Raw genomic sequence first — 16,220 nt, 5'->3', positions numbered from 1 at the left:
AAACGGAAACGGAAATGCACCGGTTTCCTGTTTGGCCAGGAACTACCGCACCGGTTTCCTGTTTGGCCAGGAACTACCGCGCTAATGACAAAAAGGAAACTCACGCTGTTTTTAAGAGATTGTAGGTTTTGAAGATCGAAAAACAACAGAAAAAGAAAACACAGCTCACGGTGACTAATGCTCCACGAGCTTATAGATCAGCTATTTTTTGGCAAAAGTTATCCTCAGAAAAGGGACGCTAGGGTTCAAGTGGTTAAGGTAAAAAAAAAAAAAAAAATCACATCACACAAAGACTTGGCGGACCCCTTGTAGTAACTCTGAGGACCCCCTAGGGGTTCCGGACCCCCTGTTGAAGACCCCTGCTCTACACCACTGCTGCACAGCGTGCATGCGTGCGTGCGTGCGTGCGTTACCTTGTATTTAGGAATGGTTTTGAGCAGCTCGGAGACGGGAACATCTGTGCCGACCACGCCAAGCAAGATGCCACGGTTTCTCTGAAAAACACACAGACAGCAGGATGTGAGTGAGGGCTTATTCTCATAATATGACCTGTCACAACTTTACAAAGAGAACACTACATAAAATACATCTTCAGGTCGGGAAAACAATTTTATCCAATCAGGAGAGAGAACCCCAATATAATGTGTCATGGTCTGTGTACAGAGAGACTATATGGCTATAGGGCTGTGATGTGTCTGTGTACAGAGAGACTACATGGCTATAGGGCTGTGATGTGTCTGTGTACAGAGAGACTACATGGCTATAGGGCTGTGATGTGTCTGTGTGCAGAGACACTTACTGTTTCATTCTTTGTGCTGAACACTGGCATCGCTACAGTGGTCATCAGTACAGGTCCTAGACCTGGGTCCTGCTGAGATAATGATGAGAGAGAGAGATACAGAGAGAGAGAGAGAGAGAGAGAGAGAGAGAGAGAGAGAGAGAGAGAGAGAGAGAGAGAGAGAGAGAGAGAGAGAGAGAGAGAGACACACACACACACACACACACACACACACACACACACACACACACACACACAGAGAGACAGAGAGACAGAGAGACAGAGAAATACAGAGAGAGACAGAGAGATACAGAGAGAGACAGAGAGATACAGAGAGAGCAAGGAGGGAGAGAGACAGAGAGACAGGGACAGAGAGAGACAGAGAGACAGGGACAGAGAGTGACAGAGAGACAGGGACAGAGAGACAAAGACAAAGACATAGACAGAGAGACAGACAGAGAGAGACACAGAGAGAGACATAGACAGAGAGACAAAGACAAAGACAAAGACAGAGAGAGAGACATAGACAGAGAGACAGACAGACAGAGAGAGACACAGAGAGAGACATAGACAGAGAGACAGAGAGAGACATAGACAGAGAGAGACAGAGAGAGAGACAGACAGACAGACAGACAGACAGACAGACAGACAGACAGACAGACAGACAGACAGACAAAGCGACATAGACAGAGCGACAGAGACAGACAGAGACAGAGAGAGGCAAAGACAGAGACATAGAGAGAGAGAGAGAGAGAGAGAGAGAGAGAGAGAGAGAGAGAGAGAGAGAGAGAGAGAGAGAGAGAGAGAGAGAGAGAGAGAGAGAGAGAGAGAGAGAGAGAGAGACAGAGACACACAGAGAGACAGAGAAGAGGCAAAGACAGGGAGACACAAAGGCATAATATGTTGAAAGGCAGTAGTTACTGTACAGCCACACAGCATTGTGCAGAGTGTTCAGCAAAGCATGCCCATGTGTGTGTGTGTGTGTGTGTGTGTGTGTGTGTGTGTGTGTGTGTGTGTGTGTGTGTGTGTGTGTGTGTGTGTGTGTGTGTGTGTGTGTGTGTGTGGCTATATACGTCACAAGAAGTGCATAACGTTAACACACATCCACAAGCAGGGATTACGGAGGACCAGGCCCAGGTCAAAGCACCCTCTGCATGTTTTATTCATGTACATTAAATCCAACTTTAAGATGTAACTCAATCAAAGAGCCCTTTTGATCTTCGTGCAGAATCTGGTGCACTTTAAGCTTATCCAAAGGCAGGCGTTTCGGGACGGGACGGGCATCTTCTCTTCCCTTCATCCCAAAAGACCCACGGAATAATTATGACATTTTATCTTTTAACCCTTAAAGACCGGCGGGAACGCATCCGTGTCATTTTAAAATGTCTTCGGACTATTCAAAAATAGCAGATCTACAAGCTCATAGCGCGGCACCGAGTGCCGCGCTATGAGCTTGTAGATCTGCTATTTTTTTTTAAAAATCGTGAAATTATGCAAAACAAAAAATGCAAATCTTTGAATATAATATTTTTACGGACATTTTTAACTCCGATCTGTGCTTCTGGGGGTCCCTGGAACAACATATTTTGAGATGGGGGTCCGGGGCAAATACAGTACATATACTTTTGGGTAGTCCTTGACATGGAAACATACGTTTTTCAGAACACTGTTAGGATTTATAGAAGACATTTGTAGAATTCCCAGAAGCAAAGATTTGAGTTACGAATGTTCTGCCTCAAAGATTTGCACACATTTTCACGATTTTTCAAAAAATAGTAGATCTACAAGCTCGTAGCGTGGCATGAGCTTCTATATCTGCTATTTTTGAATAGCCAAATACATCTTAAAATGATTATTTCCCAGTCCAAATGGGTTAAGCAGCTATCCCCTATCTGGAGTTGCTATCTATTAAGAGATGAAAGCTTGATGCTTTGCTTGCTTTTCAGGGTTAGACAAGAAGAGAGAGACACTGCCTCCTAGGTTCACACAAAGTTGTCCGCTCCACACCCTCCCCAGGACACCGCTCGACACAAACACCATCGAAATCGACTCGCTTATCCTCGCCCCGTTTGATCAATTAAGACTTTCGTATATGAGCCGCTGAATTGCTTCACGGCCATCGACGTTAAGGACACAAACTTAAGGATTTTGAGGTGAACTACCCCTTTAAAACCATCCATTCGAGCGGATAGCGCTGCTTCCACACACAATACTTTCCCAGGCAGCTAGACAGAAACTAGCTCTCGCCTGGCACACCAGTCATTATAGGTAATGACAGAAAAGCATCCAATCTGCTGCACCCAGACAGAAAGGACTGAGAGATGGCTGACCTTATATATCCCAGACAGATGCTCGTATAGCCGTCAGGAAACACAGTAAGGTCATCACACACACACACACACACCGGGAGCGACACGGAAAAGAAAAGAAGAGAAGAAGAAAAAAAAAACGGACCAAAAATATAACGCGATTATTTCACCATCAAACTTTTATTTTGGTGATGCCTCCATTAATATGTAACAGAGTGGTTCACTACCTCAGCCGGATGGCCTGAAAGTCTAATATCTCCCCCAAGCGATAGGGATATCCCTTTGGCTTAGTGGTTAAGATGTTGGCTTTCCACGTGGGAGACCTGAGTTCGAATCCCGGGCGTTACACATACTGGTCGATGATTTTATTCACGCTGAAAATTCGACCTTGTTCCGAAAAAATGCATTACGTCGCTTAATCCCCTCGGTATAATGGTGTCCCTGTCCCCCCCCCCCGTCCTTTTTCTTCTTCCCCCTTTCTGAAAGAACAACAACATGATGGAGCTTGTGCTAAAAAAAAGGAAAAAAATCCCTCACTTCTTTAAACCCGTAAACCAGTGATGTGACAATAAATAAAGTTGATTGCTTGAGCTTGAGTTGATTGTTAGACATCAAAGGGAGGGAAAAAAAGCACACATAAATACAGAGGTTGTAACAATGCTCAGCTCTTCTTGCTGCTGGAGACTGGGATCGATCAAAGGACGGGACAAAAGGAACAGGGGCCTCGTCTAAAAATACAGCATCTATTTCCATCCTCTGGACAATTGGATCGTATATCAGCAGTCTATAAAATGCTTGGAGGGACCTTCTTCAACACATGGTCTGTTGTTAAGCAGTCAGGCTGAAACTCTCAATTATTTTGTGAGTGATTTTTGTATATATATATATATATATATATATATGTTGGAAGAATAATTTATACATAAACAATCGGTTAACCGCTTTGGCACTTTGTCGCATAATAGTGTTGTGCCAAAATAGTGAAAATAGCCGATCTACAAGCTCTGGATGCCACGTGTTGTTAGCCTGGTAAACCCTCCCTCCGGAAATCTCATTTCCATTTGATTTCAGGAAGGAGTCTGGTCTGAAACGCCTTTCTCCAATAATCGCTCTGCTCGCCGAGCCGACGAGCCTATCAGCGTCGTCGCTCATTGTTCTGTGATTGACAGCGACAGTTGGCCAATCAGGTGGCGAGTTCGAGTGAGCCCGAATGAACCCGAGTGCAGCCTGAGAGCCGCCGACAAAAGACGAACGGCAGCCATTGTTGTTGTCCGAGTGCCGTCACTTCTTAGTTTCGTTCTTAAAACGGTCTCAAACTTCTTTTTTGAGGCACGGAATTTACTATTAACATATCGTTTGGATAGAATTTAGTTGTTTAACTTCATATATGTGGTCAATTAATCATGACAGAGCCTATTTAAAAATATAAATTTAGAGAACCGGCAGGGGCGGGGAGTGACACGCATGTATCCCAATAAGGCAACCTATTTTCGGCATGGCCGTCCCAAAAGTCCCGTTGCGTCACATAGTCTGGAGCTCGTCAAAATGAACTGCTGATTGGCTGAAGGGGAAAAACGATCATTGGTTGAAGGGGTTGTCAGTCAACGGTATTACTCCCGCCCAACTCCAGCCCACAGCGATTATTGCAGAAAGGCGTTTCAGACCAGACTCCTTCCGGAAATCAAATGGAAATGAGATTTCCGGAGGGAGGGTTTACCAGGCTAACGTGTTGTAGGCTTGTACATCGGCTATTTTCAGTATTTGTTTCAACCCTTTAAGACCGGGAAAGCATCATTTGTGTAATTTGTAATTGCTTTGACTATTCAAAAATAGCAGATCTACAGTACAAGCTCATAGCTTGTAGATCTGCTATTTTTGAAAAATTGTGACCCCAGAACTAAATATTTGAGTTAGAAATGTCGGCAAAAAAAAAATAAAGAATGTGCACACATTTTCATGATTTAAAAAAAATAGCAGATCTACAAGCTCATAGGGCGGCACTCGGTGCCACGCTATGAGCTCGGTGCCGCGCTATGAGCTTGTAGATCTGCTATTTTTGAATAGCCAAAGAAATCTAAAATAACAGAGGATTGAATGGGTTAATGTTTTGCCTATAATGGCATGCCCCAAGATATGGATTGATTATTTCATAACATTTTTTTTGTATAATCAACTAAATTGATTAGTTCGATTAGCATTGTTTCACCCCTATTACGAAGTCCATTCCATGTGTATGTGTGCGTTCGTGTGCACATTCACGTTATTACACATCATGTTTACCAGTTGTGAAAATCTGATTTGCACAGCTGCCCTAGGAAATGACATTAATTAACAGGTGATTAAGCTGATTACCAAGGAGAAGAGCAGCCATTACCGGCTTCTAATGATGCAAAACTGAACTTGAGACGGATCCTTGACTCCGAGTGGAGGGAAGGATTTCAGCGTACAACAACAGACAAAGGACAGAGGTGCTCCCTTCATGCACCCTGAATAAGGCGGTCTCAACCCTTCCAGTTTACAACTATGTTCAAGGAAAGCCCTCAAGTATGCCCTGAAATGATCCAAAATGTCACCTCTATAGTTCAAAGTAAAAACCTTAACAGTTACAACCTCTAGTCCACAGAGAGAAAAACATACAGGAAGGCAATCCAATCGCCGGAAAAGACACATTACCATTGTACGTTTCTGCAAAGCACTGACACGAGGCATGCAGACATACCTTGGTCATTTGTTCTCGTGTTTTTGTTACATACAGTAGGCTTCTCTCGACCAAAAGGTAAAAAATGTCATTCAGATCAGGGGTTTTCAACCTGTGGTCCGGGGACCACCAGTGTTCCTTGAGGGGGTTCCAGGGGGTCCCCAGCCAAATTAGTAATTAGGAACCAAATTGACCCTTATATGTCTGTAACTCTGAGAGTGTACAAATGGTTCCATTTGTACACTCTCAGAGTTAAATGAACACGGATAATGATGATACAGTGTAGATTGGGACCCCCTAGAAATCAAAATGGTTGAGTCCCTGGCATATCTTTTCAAATGGGGGTCTGTGGGCTAATTATGTGTCAATTTGGGGGTCCTTGACGCGAAAAAGGTTGAAAACCACTGATTTAGATTATTATCTAGACAGATGCTAGCTTCAGTGTTTACCTGGTATCCTTGAGTTTCAATGTATAGATTATTTTTTGATAGTATATTGTTTAGACCTTATGCTAGGTTCTTGGTTTACCTGTGATCCTAGTTTACTGAGGCACTACAGGCAGACTCTGTGGATAGCCCTAAAGCACAGCTCAAGACCTATGTCTTCACTCTTGCTTCTAGTTGATTTTTAAATCTCCGTTTTTTTATTCATGTCCTCACTGTTTTTTTTGTGCTATATTTTGTCATGTTGTTTTATGTACTTTTTCTATAAAGCGCTTGTGCTTTATTCTTGCTCTGTAAAGCACTTTGAGCTGCATTTCATGTCATGACAGCTGCTATACAAATAAAGTTTATTATTATATTAAACTGTCTGTCTGCATTAAAGGTAAACACTCTCTGGATAAGAGCGTCTGCTAAATGCCTAAATTGTCTAAATTGTCAATTGCTTTGGGTTAGGGTTAGGTTTTGGGTTAGTTACAGTATTATGTACTAACAATAATAAGGAGTCAACATGGTCTACATCATACATGGGCAACTGGCGGCCCGGGGGCCACATGTGGCCCCCACCTTCACTTAATGCGGCCCTTAGGTTAATATCGGAATACTGACATATTATTGATTTCAGCTGTTACAATTCCAAACATGCAAACATGACCCGCTTTAATTACTTCAGTCTATATTATAGTAGCTTAATGACTAGTATAAAAAATATATTGTCTTTTTTATGTCCAATGTATTTGTATTTAAGTTAATGATGTTAGTATAACTAAATGCATTTGAAATTAAATAAAAACGTTACTTTTCAGGATTCCAATTCAAAAATAGCAAAAAGAAAAACAGGATTCAAATTCAAAAATAGCAAAAATAGCAGATCTACAAGCTCAAAACGCGTCGCGCTGCGACGCGTTTTGAGCTTGTAGATCTGCTATTTTTGCTACTTTTGTGTGACAAAAAATGGCAAAGTACAGCATTAATTCACGAAAAAAAGTTAAAATACGGAGATAAGAGGTGTCTGCCCGACAGTATATGCAATGTGGCCCTCTGCAGTGATTGTGGAAATATAGTGGCCCTCCCCATCATCGAAGCTGCATCACCCCTGGTCTACATCTAGACACTGTGAAACATTTTTTTGGGATTTAAAACATCCAGTTTCAAAGGTTTTTCACACTTTGCAGAAACGTACAGTGTCATGGTTTTCTCTGGTGAACGGGCTGAGGAAGGAGAGGAGACAGAGATAAAGGTACAGAGAGCAGAATGATGGAGAGAGCAGATAGAGACAAGAGGAGAGGAGGTGAGAACATGTTTGGAGCACCCATCCAATGTCCATGACACGATGACTTCCATGATGACACCCACAAGCTTTTAAAAGACCCGTCCACCTGTCTGTCTGTCTGTCTGTCTGTCTGTCTGTCTGTCTGTCTGTCTGTCAATCTCTGTGTTCTGTGTGTTTCAGCCAGTCTTAAGGCCCCTACAACACGCTTCAACATAATCCATCTGACGTCAGTAACGTTTTTGCTGATGGCCTGTCAGAAAAGATGTCTTGCTGTCGTCTCGCGGCCGTAGCATATTGTATACAACCAGCGCGGTTATTTTAACACATTGGGTGCCAAAACCGGGATTTCTCGTGTTTTCAAAGAGTAACGGTTGAGTGCCAAACACGGGAAATGTCGTGTTTTCAATGTTTTTGTTTCTTTCGTTTTTTTTCCACAAGGGGGGGGGGCAAGCGCAACTTTGGAATCACCCACTGTGCCTCTTAAATGGAAGGGACAGATGGATCACCGTGATCTTCCGTCCGCTCCCATTCTATCTCCTTGATAAAAACCTCGGGATCTCCTTAACTTTTTACAGTGGTGAAAACGAGCCATTTTCGGAGCGCGATCACTCCGCAATTATTATGTTCCAGGCGTTAGCCTGGACCATCCACCATCGTACACGCATCCATTGTTTACATCTGGGTGCTTGTCGTGGTGGAGTCTACAGCTCTAAACAGCGCAGCGTTACAAACGGTAAGATTTCTGGCACTAAACGTACAATGTTTTAATAAAACTCTGGCACCGAATGTGTTAATACCTGGATATTGTTTCTGAGGCGCTGTGGGAAATTTGACTAGTTCCTCTCCTCAGCCCAACGTCTGTTCAAAACTATTGCTGCACAAATTAAGCCCTGGGTGCAGGAACATCACCTACCCCGCACGAACACAGTTATGATGTCGGATGGAGCACATAGGTGGCCTTAGCCTCTGTTTCTGCCTCTGATGCGACACATTGTGAGCTCATAGATCTGCTATCGCCCGCGTATAAATGAAGCATAAGGCCTGTTGACGATGGGGCCGGATTCATTTACGAGACGGTGGATGACTGCAGTGCGATTGTGCGTGAACGAGACAGTGTGGAACACAATTTCTAATCGCCTTACGCTGCTGCCTGACAATGCGGCATCTATTTCTGCATGGTGCCGATCTGCTCCGGTGTCTATCTGCCAGGCTGTCGCCCTAACTATGCAATGTCAGACATATGGCCCGCCAGCTGCCTAATGGGGACGGCTATCTGCTCCGTTGATGGTGGGCCAGGATGCTACAATGTGCCATCATCAATGCTACCATTATAGAGATCCTTAACCCTCCTCCCCCGGGCTCACACACCATTCATAAAACACAGCAAATCCATAATATGAAGGCATCTGACCAGATCATCTCCGCAGTCATCTATACAGCAGACCATAGGGTCTTCAACAGGGGGTCCAGGATCCCTACAGGGGTCTTCAGAGTTACTACGGGGGTCTTTTTTTAGCGGCGCTAGCCACTCCATACCTGACTTTGTCAGGTATAGAGCGGATCCTGCTCTATACCTGACTTTGTCCGTGTGCGTACGTCACCGTTCTGATTGGTCAGGTGCGTACGTCAACAAAGTGATTGGTCAAGCTTCACGTGACACGTGGCTATAAACACATTATAAACACATATCGATGACAAAATGTATCAAAGGCGCCGCTACCTTCACACAGGGTGTGATTTTTTTTTTACATAAACCACTTGAACCCTAGTATCCTATATTCTGGGGGAGAACATTCGCCGAAAATAGCAGATCTTGAAGCTCAAAACGTGTAGACCAGCTGTTTTTGACAAAGAGGTTTGGTGTAGAGGAGAAAAAGGAGCTGACCAAGTACATAGCCATAGATCAAGTTTACTAAGTATTGAGGGTTTAAAGACGGGGTGCCGTGATTTTCAGTGATCCCCCCCCCCCCCCCCCTAAAACATAATCATCAGGTATTATGGTTGAACTAGGAGGAAGATTTTTTTCAAAAAAGTGTACAGAAATTGTTGAAATCATGTTTTTAAGTGGACACACCTCCAGTTCATTAAGTATACCTGGTTCTCACCTTAGCACCTCCTCCACCACCTTAGCACCACCCACCTGTCCTAGTCCCTCCTCCTCCTCATGCCCACCCCTGTTGCGTTATGATAATGAGGGTGAGGGTATATTTTTACTATGTCACTAAAGGGCTGTTTTTCTATTGGCACGTTTGACCCTCAAGGTTTCAGCCTCCAGGTAGAAACTCAAAATAGTCAGAGAAGACATAAAACACCATAAAAACACCACCAGGGGGCTTAATGAAGTTCTATCAACCTCATAGACACATGAAAAACAGAAAAAGTGCAAAACCATGGCACCACCTCTTTAGTTAAATTAATCCATCATATTAAAAAGATATTGTGTAAACAAACATTAATTTACACTTGGTGATAGTGTCTGTCCAACAAGACTATGAAGATATCTAAAAAGTTTTATCAGCAAATCATTTTTATACAATATGCAGTAGGGGTCCCTGCTTCATCTCTCTCTTGGCTAGGAGGTCCTTGGCCTGGAAAAAATGTTGAAGACCCCTGCAGTAGACAGTCTGTTCCTCACCCAGAGGAACAGAAAAAATAGCTTTTATCACCGAGGATCCCACAACAAAACGAACACGACAAGCCATCATGTGTATCACAGTGAAACTCACACAAGCAAAACGGGGCACAAAAAAATGCAACTTCACAGCTGCCAGCATTCTAGACATGAGCGAAGCAGGACCGACACAGCATCGACAATGAAGAATGAGTGTGTGTGTGGCGTGTGCGTGTGGCGTGTGCGTGTCTGTGGTGTGTTTGTCGGATCGGAGATGTGTGCAGGACTGTGGCAAATTGACTGCACCGATTGGAAAACCACAATGCAGGGCTTTGTGAAGCCTGATTTATACGTTGGCGTACGGCGACGGTCACACGGCGGGAAAATAGCCCCGATCTCCGGCGATCGGGGGCTATTTTCGGCGAGTGGCGACGTCGTGCGACAGAGTATAAATTAAGCGTATAGGAAGAAGAGGCTGGGTCAAGTCGAAAAAACAGGGACTGCAACGCGACCAAAAAACGAGCCAGCCAAAACATACAAAGTACAACACCCAACGCACGACAACACAGAAATGCCATGGGGTACCACTACACTTGGAAACACGTCCCCCCCACCTCCCCCCCACTGAAATGCACACATGGAAACACACACACACACACACACCAGGGCGGGGGTCTCAGACACATGTGAGAGCACAACGTAAAACGTGATGGGTGGGTGGGAGGGGTTGGGAAGGGGGATGGGTGCCCATCAAGACGTTTACCTGTTGGGCCTGGGGGAGCTACAGATGTCAAAGGTCAAACAGAAGAAGAGAGGAGGAGGAGGAGGGTGGGAAGAGAAAAAGTTCAGATGAGTCAAGTTTCACAAAGGCTTTGTAAGTGTGGTTTTCCTGCTGGATAGATAGATAGAGTACCTGCGTCGGTGGGGGTGTGGCTATAGTGTCTTAGTCAAGACACCTTTATTTGTGGAGTACATTCACAGACAACAGATGATGACCCAACGTGCTTTCCAATCAAGAACATGAAAACAACACCATTTAGAACCACAGTTCCGAGTGAGTGAGTTCTCTTTCTGGAAACGATGGAGCTTACACAAAAAAACAAATTTCACCCACTGTCTTACTCCTGTAAAGCTGTGACGAGACAATAAAGATGAGTCCACAAGAGCCAAATATCTCAAATACATACGGTAAATAGCATTAACATTCTAAAATCAGCGCAGAGTAGCAAAACGAGCAACTAATTAAACCATTGTAAGGATGTATTTAAAAAAGAATCATGAATCAGGTTTAAATGTGCTGACTTTGATGTTGGTATACTGACAAGAGGAAATAAATAGCTCGACAGAAAGCGGGGTCAAAAACTGTAACGCTGTTACTGCAGGGTTACTGTGGAATGCATATGGATCGGTGTGTGTGTGTGTGTGGGGAGAGCTTGCAGGGTCAGTGTATGTGTGTGTGTGTGTGTGTGTGTGTGTGTGTGTGTGTGTGTGTGTGTGTGTGTGTGTGTGTGTGTGTGTGTGTGTGTGTGTGTGTGTGTGTGTGTGTGTGTGTGTGTGTGTGTGTGTGTGTGCGTGCGTGCGTGCGCGCGCGTGCGTGCGGGCGGAGTGCACGTATCTTGACCGTGATAAATGGGCTGAGATAACGAGGACAAAGCGAGCGGCGAAACAAAAAGGCAGCGGAGACAATCGAGGCACGAGAAGAGGGTCTTCCAGACAAAACGTGGTCCATTTCCGTGTGGCGGCGATATAGCTCCAAGGAAGGAACCCCCAACCCCCCCCACCACCCCCCACCCACCTTTGTCACCTTCCATTTCCTCTGCTCTCTCTCTCTCTCTCTCTCTCTCTCTTAAATCTATTCAGAAGCATGGAGAGGAGGATGAATGACTTGCCGTTCGCTCTACCGTAGAACCAAACACAATGAAAGCACAACCAAAGGGAGGCATTGTTGCGTGTCTCACTGTGCGGTTATTGTCCGTGGATTATGGTTCGAGAAATATTCTGTGGGTTTTGTTGTTGTTGTTGGAGGGGTGGGGGGGTTCAAGCATGATACCGTCTGTGCCAAGAAGGACATAATGCATGTAACATTTTGGTTCAGGTATTCATAGGAATTTGTTTGTTAGGGAAATGTTACGTGGGGATAAAAATGAGAGGCTAGACGCAAATTAAATGTCATTTGTTGCTTGTGTGTGTGCGTGTGTGTGTGGTTTGGTGTGTCGGGGAGGGGAGGGACGGTCGGGTTGCACCAGATTTAAAGAGATCATCAGAGACTAAACTCAGACAGGGATGGCGTCTCGCTATGTGATGCTACACCCACGCTACAGCGCTCCCAAACACACACAGGAGACTCATTCACCTAATGGTTCACCATCTGGCGCATACACAACACACACTTTCATGCAAGTTCACACTCTGAGACAGATACAAAACAGCAAGACACCGCATTGTTCGCTGCTGAAATCATTCGCTAGGTTATACCAACCTTTTTGACATGAAGTGACATTTTTCTTATTTTCTTCATTGTCAGTGTATCATCAAAATAAAATATTTCAAACACATTTTGATTTTCAATGAATAAAACAACATTTTCTTCTTCTTCTTCTTCTGTTTTCTTTCACATCAGATGTAATGATCATTAGACTCCCCAATAACCCACCTATCTCCCAGACTCCCTCCTCAGAGTTCAGAGTTTGAATGAATGTACAATTGTGTGCAGGATATAATTTGCATACAGATGTGAGAGGACTTAATTTAATTGACATTTATCTTAAACTGTTTTATTTTTGAACCAAATATCCTCTCTCACAAACTTATGCCAGTGTGCCAGTGATTACCCTCCCCTGCGCCGGGTCGATCATACTGGAGATAAATATCCTGTGACTACTTCAAAAGGTAAGTAAATCGAAATATCTCTGGCAGTGGCTGCACGCAGCCAGATATAAGTCTGGCAGTCAAAGAGTTAACACATTGATTGCCAAGATCGCATATATGCGCTCTTTCAAATCCATCGCTTGATTGCCGCAATTTTCATTGTTTAATCTGTGATCGCGCTGTTCTGTCAATTTTTCATCATCAGTTTCGTTTTCTGTTTGCATCACACTCACCGGGTTCCGGATTCATGATGCAGATTCCGTTTCCGGTTCTCGGAAGGCCTTTTTTAGTCATTTTAGGCGAGAATAGGGAAACACACGTTTTTTCACATGGTATAAAAAAGAGAGCTCTAGTTCTATTTTCTTTAGTCTGGATGACGAACAGCCATCGTCGTCGTGTATCACATCGAACTGAAGACCGATCGTCAATCTGCGAAAATGTCACATCCGGTTATGACGTATGGACTGTTTGAGCCTGTTTGGGGGGGGGTCAAGCGAGTGAGCGAGTGGTCAATGTGTCAATCTGCTGCTCTCTGCTGGTAGATCTGTCGTATGTGTTTAAAACCGCAGCCAGACAAACTATTTGAATGAAAAATTACAAAATAACAATACCGATACTGCGTGACGCTGTTTTTCACCTGACTGAATAGAGGAGTTTCACTGAAAGGCCGCAGCGTGTGAGGAGGAAAACACTGTCCCTCCCTGTTCCACTCCCTGCTCCACAGGCGTACAACCTGTAGGAGTCACTAGTGCACCGCTGCCCGCCCCAGGCTTCCCGCCCTCAGACATGGTTCATGGCAGCACCGGTGCAACAAGCCTGAGGCACCATGAGTTAAACCACTTATATATAGGCCCTATGTGGACGACTGGAGTCCCTCAAGGCTCTACACTAGTGTTGTGTCTGTTATTGTGGGGGAAGCTTTCGCTGAAAATAGCCCATTGACGAGCTCGTTGATCAGGCTGTTTTCAGCTAAAGCTTTCCCCACAATAAGAATGCTGGTTAACCCATTAACCCTTTAAGACCTGAGGCGATTCTTTAAAATGTTTTCTAAATCCTAACAGTTTTTTTTTTTCAAAAATAGCAGATCTACAAGCTCATAGCGCAGCACTCGGTGCCGCGCTATGAGCTTGTAGATCTGCTATTTTTTTTTTTTGATATTTTGCTCACAACGCATTGCAAGCTTTGTCAATCTGCTATTTTCCTGCAAAAGCTTCCCCCCAGAACACGGACGCTGGTGTAACAACACTCTTGTACAGTGGTGGAAAAAATACTAAATGTTTTTACTTAAGTAAAAGTAGCAATGCCACGTAAAAGGCCTGTGTTCAAAATGTTACTTGAGTAAACGTATTCCCGGTCAGAGATGAGAACCCTAACTGGGGCCAAAAAAAAGTTCAAACTTAGCCTAGTTATAGTTATATAACACATTCAATCCGGGGACGCATCTGTGTCATTTTAGATTTCTTTGGCTATTCAAAAATAGCAGAGCACCGAGTGCCGCGCTATGAGCTTGTATATCTGCTATTTTTGGAAAAATCGTGAAAATGTGTGCAAATCTTTGAATATACATTTCTTAAAATATATATATTTAAAGATTTGCACAAATTTTCACATAAAAAAAACAAAAAAATAGCAGATCTACAAGATCTATGAGCTATGAGCTTGTATATCTGCTTTTTTTTGAATAGCCAAAGAAATGTAAAATGACCCTGGTCTCCAGTGCCTCCACGTCAGAGCTGTGTATCACTCACGGTGCTGTCGATGTAGGCCTCGGTCCACACCGTATCGTGCTCCTGGTCAATGACCTTGGGACGGCTCAGAACGTGCAGATACTCCATGACGTTCTCCTGAACGTCCGCCAGCGTGGAGATCTGAGTGAAGTACCCTGTGGGGGGGAGAGAGAGAGAGAGAGAGAGAGAGAGAGAGAGAGAGAGAGAGAGAGAGAGACAGACAGACAGACAGACAGACAGACAGACAGACAGACAGACAGACAGACAGACAGACAGACAGACAGACAAACAGACAAAGACAGAGACAGAGAGAGACAGACAGACAGACAGAGACAGAGAGAGAGAGAGAGAGAGAGAGAGAGGAGAGAAAATGGGGTTAATTCATACATTAGATATAATCAACCAGTGGTGGAACAAGTACTCACATTGTGTTAATGTAAGTAAAAGTATCAATACTGTGATGTAGAAATACTCTGTTACAAGTAAATTTCCGGAATTCTAAATGTACTTGAGTAAAAAAAAAAAAAAAAGTACAATATTTGCCTCTGAGATGTAGTGGAGTAGAAGTAAAAGTACAGAAAATTGGAAACACTCCAGTAATGTAAAAATACCTCAAAATTGTACTGTACTTGAGTAAATGTACAGTACTTGAGTAAATGTACTTAGTTACTTTACACCACTGATAGACATACGCAGATAGTTTGTGGTTGTATGTGTTTGTGTGCGTGTGTGGGTGCGTGCGTGCGTGTCTGTGTGGTCGGCGGCGTTCTTTCTCCTGCATGGTGCTGTACTTCATATCTCTACAAACCAACATGTTTTGCAGTACATATCTGGCCATATGCACACATATCGATTATGATTACACCCGTACAAGAGCTGCAGTACGAACACATCTTTTCCGAGCCACCGCGTACCATTTTACCCAACTTGCCATAGCAGAAAAAAACTATTACACGTGAAACACAATGCGATAGCAAGCTGATGCAGATATGTACTGGCATCATACATGTAACGAAATAATATAGAGATTCCCCCCTGTGATGTAAAACAGTCAAGCCAGTCTGAATAGGTTTCTTTGGCTATTCAAAAATAGCAGATATACAAGCTCATAGTGCGGCACCGAGTGCCGCACTATGAGCTTGTAGATTTGCTATTTTTGGAAAAATCGTTAAAATGTGTGCAAATCTTTGAATATATACATATTTCTTAAAATATATATATTAAAAGATTTGCACACATTTTCACATAAAAAACAACAAAAAATAGCAGATCTACAAGCTCATAGCACGGCACTCGGTGCCGTCTGAATAGGTCCACAGTGAAATCCTCAATGTTCATGTGACTCTGGGAGTGTGCAAATGGAACCAAATGGACCCGTTACCATTTACACCCCCCCCCCCCCAGAGTCACATGAACGCTCAGGTTTTTTTAAGAGCGCAAGTGGAATTTAAGCGATAGCATTTTCTCTTTGATGGTAATGCTGCCATTATGATGCTAATGTCTAACACATGAGACG

General features: G+C 43.8%; 1 protein-coding gene across 1 annotated transcript in view; it reads right to left on the bottom strand.

Moving 5' to 3' along the window:
• Positions 1 to 16,220, bottom strand: part of LOC311054166 (voltage-dependent calcium channel subunit alpha-2/delta-3-like) — a gene marked incomplete at both ends in the record, with an annotated part of 378,193 nt that overhangs the window by 118,645 nt on the left and 243,328 nt on the right. Inside the window, 4 exon segments of the mRNA XM_084070045.1 lie at positions 414 to 494; positions 800 to 871; positions 10,873 to 10,890; positions 14,726 to 14,859. Of these exon segments, the coding sequence (XP_083926171.1) occupies positions 414 to 494; positions 800 to 871; positions 10,873 to 10,890; positions 14,726 to 14,859 (305 nt within the window).

This window comes from Gymnoscopelus microlampas, assembly GCF_963454915.1.
Source record: "Gymnoscopelus microlampas genome assembly, chromosome: 10".
NCBI classification, from domain to species: Eukaryota; Metazoa; Chordata; class Actinopteri; order Myctophiformes; family Myctophidae; genus Gymnoscopelus; species Gymnoscopelus microlampas.
The sequence above is the reverse complement of the archived record's forward strand: the minus strand, read 5'-3'. Positions and strand labels throughout refer to the sequence as shown.